General features: G+C 51.8%; 1 protein-coding gene across 1 annotated transcript; it reads left to right on the top strand.

Annotated features, from left to right (window-relative positions):
• On the top strand, nt 1-1,023 carry IUM83_01678 (Ethylmalonyl-CoA decarboxylase; the record flags this gene model as incomplete). The annotated part of the gene is made up of 2 exons (XM_067925548.1): nt 1-793; nt 869-1,023. The coding sequence occupies 2 exons, from the start codon at nt 1-3 to the stop codon at nt 1,021-1,023; spliced, it is 948 nt and encodes a 315-aa protein (XP_067797376.1).
• Nucleotides 1,024-13,722: the final 12,699 nt, after the last annotated feature.

The following is a 13,722-nucleotide window of genomic DNA, read 5'->3' as shown; positions in this document are numbered from 1 at the left end:
ATGACATCGGACCTCTTCGCGTTCGTGCACGCACTGAAGGACGACCGCAATGCGCTCGTGGGAAGGAGCCGCGAGGTGCTGCGCGGACTCGGGAGAGACGACGACTACGTGACGCTGCACTTGCCGTTCGCGGCTGCCAGTAGCAGCGCAGTGGCCACCGCGCACTCGTCGCTGCCGACGGGGCTCGAGACGCTCAAGAAGACGGCGCTGCTGGAGATCCACAGCCCCAGGGCGCGCAACGCGCTGAGCGGCAAGATGATGGCGGAGCTGGCGGACGTCGTGGCGCTGCTGGAGGACCCCGCCGTGCACGACAAGCTGAACGCCGTGGTGGTGCGGGGGACCGGCGGCTGGTTCTGCGCCGGCGCGGACTTGCGCGTGGCGCAGCAGGAGCTGACGTCGCGCGAGGCTGGCGCGGCCATGGGCGAGCTCATGGTGGACACGCTGACCAGGTTCCGCCGACTGCCCCTGGTGAGCATCGCGTGCATTGAAGGCGGTGCGTACGGGGGAGGCGCGGAGCTCGCCACTGCCTGCGACTTCCGGATCCTGGAGGCGAAAGCTGTGATTCAGTTCGTGCAAGTGCACATGGGCGTCTCGCCCGCGTGGGGCGGTGGCGCGAGGCTGTACAAGATTGTGGGGAGGCAGAACGCGTTGAGGTTGTTGTGCACAGCGGAGAAGTTGTCGGCGCAGCGGGCGGTGGAGCTGAAGCTAGCCGACTTTACATTTGACGCTGCCACTGATGGTGCTGACGCTGCGATCTGCAGCTTCGTGATGCCATTCGATGCAATTGCACCAGGTACGGCTCGCTGGTTCTACGTAGAGTTACGGTGATGTGCATGCGGAGCTAACTCTGCCATTGTGTTGCGAACAGCGGTCTCGCATGGTGCGAAGCGAGTGATTAATCGCGCCGACGACGTGAGCTTGGATGCAGTGCTTTCGTACGAACACGACGTGTTCAAGTCGTTGTGGGGTGGCCCGGCTAATCTGGAGGCACTGGAAGGTGCCCTCAAAAAGACGAAAAAGTAAGCGTCAACTTTGATGGAAAAGTAAAATATCAACAAACCACATGATGTAGTTGTTAGCTCCTAGTTTCCACATGCAATAAAGAAATTCAAGAGCAAATACTCTGGTGTCTAACAGACTCTATCGTGCAAACTGTAAATATGTACTTATAAGTAGCAAAATACTGAACCTTTGGCAGTTCTCTAACAGTCCTTGAACATTAATCGAGTGATATGTAATTCATGTTTTTGTATGTTTGCCACTGCGTTTATCAGGATACCTCTAGTGGTGCCCTCCATGAGGACGGATTCCGATTGGCAAAGTAGTAGTGGTCTCGACCTGCGAGCTCGTAGCTGATCTGGGTCGAGGCTATGGCAGGGTTAACAAACAAACACAATTAGTTAGAACTCGCCTGTGCCTACCTAACAGCGTCCTAAACCTACCTAACAAAAATCCCTAAAATCCGTCCTAAAATTCACGGATAATTCAAGGAGACACTGTAATATTCATCTTGTTTTGACTATTGACAGGCCTCTCAAAATTAGGCAGAAATACCTACCTACCTAATTTGACCTCAAATAGGCATTCTGAAAAGGTTGATTAGGTAATTCGATACGGTACAAACGCCTCAAAATCCAAATTAGGCATACAGGTGGTATACATCTCCATGTTAATGGGCAACAGCGACGCTCGTTGCGGTGTCAGTACCAGTTTTGCCTGTGAGAAGAGGCGTTCAGCGCGGTTACTCGTTGGCGGGAGCTTCGTGAGAAGCTCCGAGTAAACCGCCGCTGACGGGGACGCCACGGCTGTATTCTTGGCTCGCAAAATGGCGTGGCAAAGTCTTCTCCCAATTGGTTCTTCTCGCCGTTTATCGTCCCGCTCCTTACGCTTAGAGTCCGTTACCGATACCGCTTTTCAAACGCTTTGATGGCTGTGCGCTCGCCAGAGGACAAGCGCATCTCTCCATTAACTACCTACATGTAGTATTAATACATAAAAATGTTAGTACTCATCATATCAATCCATCAAGGATTTAATACTATACCTTCACCGCTGCGGATTCAAATACTGGAGAGTGCACAATCGAACCAGACGCCTTTAGCTGCGGCTTCTTTGACGGGAACCCTACGCCACCAAATCGAGAATCGAGACCGGTCCATAAAGACCGGACCGGTTGCACGCCAAGTAGTAGTCGGTAGTAATATATATTTCAAATATCAATAATACTTCAGCTTTATATTAATACATATTTAATAATTTCTTACAATAAATATTACTACTATTTGTATTTAATAATATTTTCCCGAGCACTGCCGTGAACTCCGCAAAGGTTCACGAGGTTCATATGACATAATATGTCATATGAACCTCGAAGAGGCCACTGCAAACAAAATTTTTCTTATGAACCTAAGTACGAATCGCGATTTAACTGCATGACTCGAAAGAGCTTGTCTTGTGCTTCTTTTAAGCTATTGATTGTTAGCAAATGTTGAGAACTCGTGGAGTTACATCGGACGAAATTTTTTTCTCCATTTCCGGACCCCCGAAATCTCGGACTTTATATCGGGCGTATGACCTCAATATTTTTTAATTTTAGCTTCTTGTATATTGTCGGAAACTAGTGTTAAAAGCAATCGAATTAGATTTGTTTTCGCTTTCTACGAGTGTTTTGTTGCTTTTAAATTTTTGACGTATGGTTATATACGAATTTTGATTGGTCAACTTTAAACGCGATTATCTCGAAAACCTCTAAATGGTTGATAATGTAGTTGGGCGGACCGTCACTCGTCGAGCAGCAGGCGGCGCGGAGTGCTCGACGAACAGCCGGTGACGGCCGTACTCAGCAGGGTGACACACACCACGGAGATCGGGACGCGAGTGTGAGAGCAAGGACGAATGGGGGCGAATGCAAGTCAGCGAGACTCGCGCCACAGGTGCGAGGTAGGAACGATATGGAGGGTTGAAGCCAGCGGAGGCTGGAAGATTGCAAGAGGAGACGATACGTTCAGCATGGACGGCAAAGAGAATGGCGTCGCGGCGAGGCGACATCGAGTGAAGGATGTGAGGCCGAGAGTCCACGAGACGGAAGATGCACCCCAAAGGGGGAGAGGTCCAAGCGGGTACCTTAGGAGAAGGGTGCCGTTCCCGCAGGTAGTTGGTAGTGTGGGGCTTCGTAGGAGAGCACCAAGCGGCGGTCGCCGTTCGACTCTCAGACAAAATTTAGTGCAGGACGTGCATTAAGTTGAAACTAATCTCAGGAACTTGGCGCTGGAGTACGGGCTGTGAACGCCGGACGAGGCCGGATACATCGTAAAGCGAGGTACGCCGTTACAGGAATGGCGGGGACGTTTGGATAGCAGAGGATAGAGGACTGCAGAGAGAGAGAGAGAGAGAGAGAGAGAGAGAGAGAGAGAGAGAGAGAGAGAGAGACTGCGGGGGCTGCGGGGGCTATCGGCGCCTTGGCCGAGGGGTTCGTGCGCGCGAATGTACCGTGAGGGCCTAGTGGCTCGAGCAGGGCGACGTGCGGCGGCCCGGTGCATATTTCGTGGGGAAATAGCGGGGAATCCCGGTCAATCCCAGGCCGAGGTCGCTTGGCACTCCCTCCTAATCGGCTCTATCCTGGACCCTCCCGAAGAAAGGGCCAGTTGACACTGGTGAAAAGCCCAGCCCCGACCCGGCGGTGAGTGCCCGTTGCCTAGGTTCCCAGGTCGTGAATAGTTCTGAGGATGTTGATCTACACTAGTTACCCGAACGCGGCGGGTGCTGGTGAAGCTAGTTGCCCGAACGAGGCGGGTGCTGGCATCGACGAACTTACCCGGGAGAGGCCCGGCGATGTCTATATGGTGGTCATGACAGGCGCCTTCTGGGTAGGAATGTTCGAGGCTTCCTGCGCGCTTGGCGTCAGCGGGCGATGAGGACGCCCTGCAGCGATCCGCAGAGGATGGTAGACGAGATTTGAGACGATTCGGATAAGGGGTGAGGATGAAGAGCTCACAGTGATGGGTATTGTTACGTTAAGGTCAACGGAAATGACTACGGTTTCGGGCGGTAACCCATGCGACGAACGCGCAGAGAGACGCGCAGCTTCGACGGAGAGAGCTGAGGCTGCGTAGCGTCTGTCGGCCGCGAGAACCTTGGACAGAATGCCGATGGCTCTGTTACGCTGAGCACCGAGTGTAACGGGGTTACACGCACAAGTGGCTACAAGCCACTTGTGAATTTAACAGATAGGTTATCTGTTAAAAGTTTTTGGATGCTTCATCACCTTGGTGTAAGACACACCAATGAATACATTGAAGTGGACCACCACAATGAGTGGTCCACACATACCCAAAGATCCTATTGGTAGAAAGCAGCATCTTTCTACCAATCAGAGTCATGCATATTAGCGGGGCTCTGACAGCCAGCCGCTGTCAACCCTTTCATAGATGATAAACATTTCTAAGCAGATTTTAGAGGAAGATCAATTTACAAGCAATACAGTTCTCATTTTACCTAATCTAAGTCACTTGGAGTCCCTTCTTATTTAACTTATATTTGTGTATTCAAATATAATTAATCTAAGTAATTACGAAGTACTTACGCTTCCTCATACACGTTGCGCAACGTGTAAGCTAAAGTAGTGAGTCAAGTTATACCCACTACACCTGGTAGCACTTTGTAGTCCGTCCAACGACCGACTGCTTGACGTTCGTACGCGGTGTACGAACGCGGAGCCGAGAACCCCATGAGCACGGAGGTGCCCATGGAGAGCTCCAATACGCCTGCAACGCATGTTGCACGCGCAGACTGCCCCCACCTGTCTGACCCAGAGTGGGAAGTCCTCCAACGACTGTCAACAGTCATTGGAGAAGCGGCGATAGCCACGATGCTGCGTACGCTATCGCCGACGGAGCAACATGGTGTTGCTCTGGGCTTCATCATGAAGGAGCAGCGTGATGCTGCTTCCTCAGTGACGGCGTCGTCAGGGACGACACCGCGTGCTCAACCATTAAAGTTGAGCGTAAGCAATTACGTGGGAAGAGAGGGCGAGCCTCTCCTCCGATGGCTTGTCGAGCTCGACCCAGCCATAGCGGCTCGACGCATCGTCGACCCGCTGTCGAAGGTCGCGTTCGCCATGTCCTGCCTTGGCGGACGCGCAAGGAGTTGGGCGTATGGACGCCGACTCTCCGATCCTACGTGCTTCAGCACGTACGAAGTGTTCAAAGAGGAGCTCAAACAAGCGTTTGAGCCCCCGCAAAACGAGTTCCGGTCGAGGGCGGAGTTCCTCGACCTTCAGCAGGGTAAGCATGACGTCCATGCTTACGCGCAGCGCGCACGATATTTGGTATCAAATATCGTGACTAACCCGATTGACGAGGCGACCAAGGTCGTCACGTTCATGAAGGGGCTTAGAGATGGGCCTGTGAAGACCTATCTCTTCCGAGAGTACCCGAGTACTCTCGAAGCTGCGATTACTCTTGCCATGCAGGAAGAGTTTAGCCTGCGGCAGGCTAAACTGCATGTGAACGTGCCGAGGCCGCAACCACGCCCGGTAGCGAGGACGGGAGGTCCGGAACCAATGGACCTCTCGAACGCAACTGCTGGTTACCAGCAGCAGGGAGGTAACGTGCGATGCTTCCGTTGCGGAAGGATCGGTCACTTTGCACGGGAGTGCACAGCTCCCATGCCCCCTGGAGGTGGCCGTCGTGGCGATGCTAGGCATCGCCGCGGACCAACAAAACACGCGAACATCCAGTAGGCGCGGGGCGCCCTACTGGTAATGCAGTCGCGCGTGCCGACATCGGGCACGCGACACTGAGGACTGCAGCCCCCAGTGAGACCAGCTCTCACTGCAAGAAACAAGATGACAGGCCGAACCTGGTCATCTTGAAGGTTTACTCGAAGAGAGCGAGTGACTCTCTTCGAGCTTTGGTAGATTCAGGCGCGTCGAACAACTTTGTTCGACTACGAAGCCTGTCGAGACTTGACTTCGAGGAAGTAAATGTACCTCGAAGTCTTCTGGAGGTACGACTGGCAACAGGTGCCATCGTGAAGACCGAGAAGCGCGTCGTGAATGTGCGCTTCTCGTACAAACAACAAGTGTTTGTCGAACGCTTTATCGTCCTGGACCTGGACGATAAGTTCGACGTAGTAATGGGCATGCCGTGGCTTGCACGGCATGATCCGGTGATAGACTGGAAGAAGCGCACGCTCGTGCGCTTCGGCCGCGACAGCGGAACAGAGAGCGATGGCCCTGTTACCGCAGCGCGCGCACCAGCAGGTGCGCGCGGCTCACCAGTCGAGACAGCGCTTTATGCTGCTGTCCCGGAGTGCCCAAGAAGTGCGCGAGGGCGCGCACAAGTGAGTCCCACGTCGGCAATGCTGCCGACATCGGAAGAAAGAGATGTGTTGATTCCGGGAACCAACACCCACGTTCAAGCGTGTAAGGGACGGTCCCTGACCCGAAAAGGTCAGGTCGACAACGACGCGTCGGCTCCGGGAGCCGACGCAACCTCGGTCATGAGGGGCTCCGCCAATGAATGGCGTCGAGGTGACGAAGGCGTGTCAACTCCGGGAGTTGACGCTGCAAACAGTGCGGACGGTTGCAAACGTACTGCACTGACGCAATTTGCATGCTGTCGTGCAGCCGGTCTGCACGACGAAGCGCCATGCGATCAAGCCGGTCTTGATATCGCGCGCCCGCAGACAGGGTCTGCCGGCGAAGGGACACATTACCGTGCAGCCGGGCTGCACGAAGGAAAATGCGGTCAAGCCGGGCTTGATACCGCGCGCCCGCGGACAGGGTCCGCCGGCGAACAACTGTCCGCGGCAGGGCCTGGACCAGAAGAACAACTGTGCGGAGCCGGGCTCCGCACAACAAGAAGACGGCGCAAGCGGAAAACGCTGCGCAAGTCTCGGTCCGGGACCGAGACGCAACAAGAGCAGTCTGCTGGGCAGACTGCGGCGGTGACGTCGAATGTCAAGACGCTAAGCGTCTTGACGCGCACCGATACTGGATTCCAGTATCGTGAGATGGAACTCGCTAGTCCTCCGACGACGGCGTCGGAGTTGACTTCGCTTCCAGCCATGAGCTGGAAGCGCTTCACGCGCGACTTGCACGATGGACGCATCGAGCAAGTCTGCGTTCTTTCGGACAGCGAAAGAACGGCGAGCGAGAGCGAAGAGCTGAGGCAGCTCTTCATGGGAAGTACCACTGAGAGTGAAGACACTCTCAGTGCGAAGACGAAGCGAGAGCGCTTCGAGAAACAAGGTTGGGACTCGCTGAAGTCGAGTCCCTATTACGAATTGTTGAGGGAGTACAGAGACGTACTCCCGGAAGAGATTCCTGCGGAGCTTCCGCAGGATAAGGGCATTCAGCACGAGATTGATCTCGTGCCGGGCACGAAGTACTGTGTCACGCGGCAGTGGCCACTGCCGCGAGAGCAAGTAAAAGCGATCGACGACTTCTTTGAAAGTCGTCGCAAAGCAGGACAAGTGCGGGAATCAAAGTCCCCGCACAGTGCTCCGACGTTCTATGTCAAGAAGCCACAGGGCGGATGGCGCATCGTTCATGCCTACAACAAGCTGAACGATGCGACGGTACCGGCGCAGACGCCGATACCGCGAAAAGATGTTATCATCGATTCGATGGCCGGGAGCACCGTTTACAGTGCTCTCGACTTGCGAGATGGATTCTACCAAATCCTAATGCGTGAAAGGGATATCCCTCTCACGGCAGTGAGCACGCCAAGCGGCATGCTCTGGGAATGGCTAGTAATGCCACAGGGGCTTAAGAACGCCCCTGCTACTTTCAACAGGTGCGTAACGCACTTGTTGCGCTCGGTGCGCGACTTCGCGCCGAGCTATTTCGATGATGTATTCATCCACAGCCGGGCTGTGGACGGGAAGACCGACGTAGAGATGCACAGGGTGCATCTCCGGAAGCTACTTGAGCTTATGCGAAAGCATAAGCTCTACGCGAACCTGAAGAAGTGTATCTTCGGGGCGAGCGAGATACCCGTCCTCGGGTGTCTCGTAGGGAAGAATGGTGTTCGCCCTGACCCGGAAAAGGTCAGAGTGGTTAACGAATGGCCAACGCCTTCAAGTGTCAAGGAACTGAGGCAGTTCCTTGGCTTGGCCACGTACTTGTGCAAGTACGTGGAGGATTATGCGGGCAAGATCCGCCCGCTGTCACAGCTTCTCAAGAAGGAAGCTGTGTGGAATTGGACACCCGATTGCCAAAAGGCATTCGATGCAGTCAAGCGGGGCTTGACTGAGGCACCGATCTTGGCAGTAGCTGACCAAGATCGTCCATTTCACGTCGTATGTGACGCATCCGACTTTGCAATCGGATGCGCAATGATGCAGCACGATCACGAGGGCCGTGATCGTGTCGTCTACTATCAATCGCGTCAGCTGAAGCCAGCTGAGTGCAACTATCCGGTGCATGACAAGGAACTCCTTGCCATGAAGTACGCACTCGCAAAGTTCCGAGTGTATTTGCTTGGGAGTAGACCATTTGTGGTCTACACCGACCATGCATCACTGCGCACCGCAGTGAAGTCGCCACACATATCACAAAGAATGGCGAGATGGCTCTCATTCTTTGCGGAGTATAACTTCCGGGTCGAATACAAACCCGGAAGATTGAATGTAGTGGCCGACGCGTTATCACGTCGGCCGGACTACGCAGAAGCTGTTGACGTCAATGCCATTGACGCCATGCGATCGAGCAAACCCACATCGTCTCTGTTGGACGATGTGAAGGCCGCGTACGTGCACGACGCGGACGCGAAGCTCTTGCTGGCCTATGGCACAGCGCCTTCCGACAAGTCCCGTCAGAAGCTGCCCAAGCACCTTCGAGCGCGTGCACACCGCTTTCGTGTGCACGACGGACTGCTGCTTTACAATGCAGTCGACGACAACGCGGATCGCGTTGTCGTGCCGAATTGTAGTGGGTCTAACTTGACTCACTACTTTAGCTTACACGTTGCGCAACGTGTATGAGGAAGCGTAAGTACTTCGTAATTACTTAGATTAATTATATTTGAATACACAAATATAAGTTAAATAAGAAGGGACTCCAAGTGACTTAGATTAGGTAAAATGAGAACTGTATTGCTTGTAAATTGATCTTCCTCTAAAATCTGCTTAGAAATGTTTATCATCTATGAAAGGGTTGACAGCGGCTGGCTGTCAGAGCCCCGCTAATATGCATGACTCTGATTGGTAGAAAGATGCTGCTTTCTACCAATAGGATCTTTGGGTATGTGTGGACCACTCATTGTGGTGGTCCACTTCAATGTATCCATTGGTGTGTCTTACACCAAGGTGAGGAAGCATCCAAAAACTTTTAACAGATAACCTATCTGTTAAATTCACAAGTGGCTTGTAGCCACTTGTGCGTGTAACCCCGTTACAGAGGGATCTGGGAGATGTCGACTTGACAGTTTGAGTCAGTCACTTCATATCAGCCGTACCACACTTAGGCACCCCCTTTGTGGGTATAAGTGCCTCACCCACAGTGACCAATCGGCATAGTCGTGGACCTCTACGTGGCTGGTCTGACCTTGGTCGGGGTGGATACAATGATCTGCCCAGCACGAAGAGTCGCCCAAGTCAGTATTTGACGGATTACATCTCACCATTGTTCAAGGTGCACCCAGAGGGAAATTGCACCCTCACTTGATAAGTCTTAGTTTTTGCATGTGTTAAATTTAATCATAGTTCGATTTGCACCCAAAGATGCAGGTGGTGCTTCCACAGGGTCCAAGGAGATCTCCAAATTCGGCTCCACAGACCAACTCAGTTGCTATTCCTACGGAGTGACAGCTGTGGAGGTATTTCATATTGCTACGTACTGGGGTGCTTGTATACCCAGCGTCGTATTTCGTGTTTCCGGGCAGAAGTTGATTCGCCCTGATATTTCAAGGCAGATCAGCACCTGGGGTAGTGGTTTTCAGGGCTGCTGGTGAATCCGTGTGGCGCGATTGATCTGGGATAGTGGTTTTCAGCTTCGCTGTTTCGACTACATCAAGGCGTGGTGCGCGGAAGTCACAGGGTGCAGAGTGAGAACCCAGGATAAAGCCAGGCTCAAGCCGAGCCAATTCTCGGGGTCACCCTTAGGTCTGAGGAACGATGCTACGCGGCTTACCGTCTGAGCCGCAGGAGGAAGTGTCGTGACTGGAAACGACTCGATCCCTGAGTCGCTCAGCAAATCAGTAGGCTGTTAAGGCCCAGAATCCAAAGGTCTGGGAAAGGAGTGAACTACGTGTGGGTGGTGCCGTGCCTGCACATTCAAGAGGGGTGAATCGGGTGAAGAAACGTGCGGACTGAGCCTTGCCAAGCGAGGTACAAGTTTCGTCTGGGAACACTTGGAGACATTCGGAATCGGGGGTAGCTGGTGTGGCTGACGCAAGTCTGGGCCCACAGCGTAGCCCTAGGAAGGACCCGCAAGGGGTCACAAGAGTGAGGTGGTCGTCACTTTTTATCTGCTGCGCAGGCCGGCTCCACTTCGTGCTCACGCTGGAGCCCTGATCCCCTAGTATCGTTTGACTCGTCCACGTCTACCAATGGCAAGTCAACGAGCGGAATCTATGAACTGTCCACGCTTGGACGTCTCCGCAACCGGTATACCTCGTTGAGCAGCTTCTCTACATACCATCTATCCACCGTCGTCTCCTCATAGATCTTAACATTTTCATGGCGATGTTCACTTATCACACCTTTCGTCATGTCCAGTAGCCGATATCCTCGTGTCTGAGTCGCATATCCGACCATGAGTGCAGGTGCTCCTTTCATCGACAATTTGTTCTTACGGTAGACCTTGTCCACGAATTTCATAGCAAGACAACCAAAGGGTCGTAGATGACGAACACTCGGTTTCGATCCATACATTGTTTCATGAGGTTTGCCCTTGGTACTCGTCCTATTGATTGTTTCAATCACGTAGCACGCTCCTACTCCTCACACCATGCCAGGTAGTCCACTGCTAAACAGTACAGCTCGACTTTGTGCATCAATGTTCCGTGTGTTTTTTTCTGTTAAACACACTTCTTCGGGCGTGTGACGGTGGGTGAAGATCTGTATCGATTCACTCGCACACTGATACGCCTTTGCATTGTTCATGAATGCTGGTCCACGGTTCGAATGAAACGTCCTCACTTATTATGGTGTTTTGCGCTCACCATATCTCGAAAGCACTTCAATTTGGCCACAGTTTCCTCTTTCGCTCTCTGCCCATACCATCACTGACAACGTGAGCCTTCGTCAATCAAATGCAAGTACATGGTGTACCCCTCCATAGTTGGGTCTTAAATAAGCTCACATCCATCAACACCTTTTCAAACGGCACTTTTTTCCGACTTGGATTAGTGTGGCGGAAGAAATTCTTCTCATCTTCGCCATGTCACAGTTGTAGCACTGAGTTTGTTTTCTCCGTTCCTCCTGCGATAAGTCCAGACCACTCACGAGCTCTTTCGTAGCCATGTCTTTAATCACATGCCAATTTGCATGTGCCAGACGATGATGCCACGAACGGAGGCTCCTTGCAGTTTGCACGGTGTTCTGCAACACAGCTAATGCAGGATGGGAGCATGGCACCTCCACCATTGTCTGATAGAGATATTCTACCATATCCAACTGCCAGGTAAAGTGCTTCACTCGGCTCATCAAGCGGTCACCTCCTAATCTTCACTTGGCTGAGCGGTATAACCATAGTCCTTACACAACGTTCGCTGAGACAACAGGTGGGTTGCACCTTCAACATACAGCGCCTCCACGGTTATCCATACCTTCTTCTTGGTCAGCGCATCGACAATCACAAACTTCACCAGACCTTTCATTTGTGCCTTCTTGCGTGTGTTCTCAAACAATTTCATCACGGTGTCACAAGCTGAAGTCAACGACACAAATGCCTCGCGATTTCCGTATATATATATATACTCCAGAGGTGTTATCCAGCACAAACGGAATGAAAAAGCTGGTACCAGCATCTTTCTTCACCTCAGGATTAGCGAAACATGGCAGGGGGGTTTCCTCATCTACTACTTCAATCATCGTCACAGGTTCAGACTGCTTTCCACTGGACTTACTTGGGTTATAATATCCCGGGAGATAGTCACCAGTGTCATCGCTTTCCTGCTGCTTGCGTCTTTTACGTTGCGTTTTGCCTTGGCTCTGTTTGCCACCTTGTTGCTGGTCCCGCTTCGGAGCACGACACTCGTACACGGAATGCCCGAATTTCCCGCAAATTGTAGTAATCAATTGCAGCAAGACGTCGCTTTTGTGCACCTCGGCCTTCTCCACGATCTCGGTTTCGCTTCTTGACAAACGACACATTCTTATCATCGGATTGCGCACCTTCTGACCGCACTGCACGAGTCCCAGTATGCTTGCTTTCTTCCGAGCCTTCGCCTACGTGGCAGTATTGGCCTGGTTCAACCAATCCTCGCGGCTTGTGACTTTAATCTTCACTTGTGGTAGCGAGTAATCATCTCGGTTATCAAATGTTTCAACCATACTTTCATATTTTTTGCCTAGACCCGTCAAAAGCGCAGTAATCGTCTCCTTATCTGAGACTTCCTCATTCATCAGCGTCAGCTCCTGCCGGATTGCCTCAACTCGATAATCACGGATGGACTCACTGTCTGGATGGACCAGATGCAAGATGCAGGCAGCGATAGCGGTGGGCGCGGGCAACAAGCACCGACGCCTTGATGTTTTATTTCGAGTGTGTGTGTCTGTGTGTGACTTAGCAGATTCTCGACTGCCTCAGTAGTTCCAACCGCGGGTGGCTGGAATCCAAAGTCTCCAACTATCCCTTTCTCAGCTTTCGGTTGAAGTCAACATCTTTATCTTACAAAGTCGTGCGCCGCACGAAGAGAAGCTCTGATATTTCGTGGTCTAAATTGAAAAGGCAGATGAAACAAAGCTACGCCCTGCCTCAATTTGCTTATTTCTCATAGCCTACGCGGCGTGAACGCGGTCACAGGCAAGCTCTAACAAAGTCGAGCTTCGCCCGAAACAGCTCTGGCTTTTGATTTGCGGACCGCACAGCACAACAATAGATAGATTCTGCTGTAGTATAGTACTGCTCTCATATTTTCTTTAATAACAGGAAATAGGTAGTTTAGATGTTTCTTCCACCGCACTACTGCCCCAAATGGATATAGTAGAGTAGTTGGAGTGCATTGCAATACTAAATGGGAAATTGGCCTTCACTTTTTACCAGTCACACTCTGGGAGAGCACTGCTTGAAACTGATACTCTATTAGTAGATAAAACATGCGTAATAGTGCAGACCCATATTATGGGTCTGCACTAGGAACTATGTCAATAATACGGATGTGTTAACTCGCGCGGATCGTACGATGAACCCAAATTGTCCGTGTTATTGGTCAGGTAATTTTATTCTACACTCAACTCGTTGCACTTTCGAAACCCGAGTCGTTTTGATCGAGAAATATCGTCAATCCATGAATCTTGAGAAATGTCCCTTAAGTCACGTATGTTGTAATGGTTCATGCTACCAAGAAGCAGCCAAGGTCTGGTTCAATCCACTCGTGTTTACTTGACCACTGAATACATTCTCTTATTTTTCATTTTATTTTCCGCTGATAATGCCGCTTGCGCCCAGGGTGCACTCTAGATCTCCTCCGTACCTGCAGTTACGGTTGTATTACATTGTTCTATTTTAGTGGAATATAATATAATATAATATAATATAATATAATATAATAT

The sequence above is a fragment of the Phytophthora cinnamomi genome, assembly GCF_018691715.1.
Source record: "Phytophthora cinnamomi strain GKB4 chromosome Unknown Contig14, whole genome shotgun sequence".
Taxonomy (NCBI): Eukaryota; Oomycota; class Peronosporomycetes; order Peronosporales; family Peronosporaceae; genus Phytophthora; species Phytophthora cinnamomi.
This window is presented reverse-complemented; position numbering and strand designations above follow the sequence as displayed.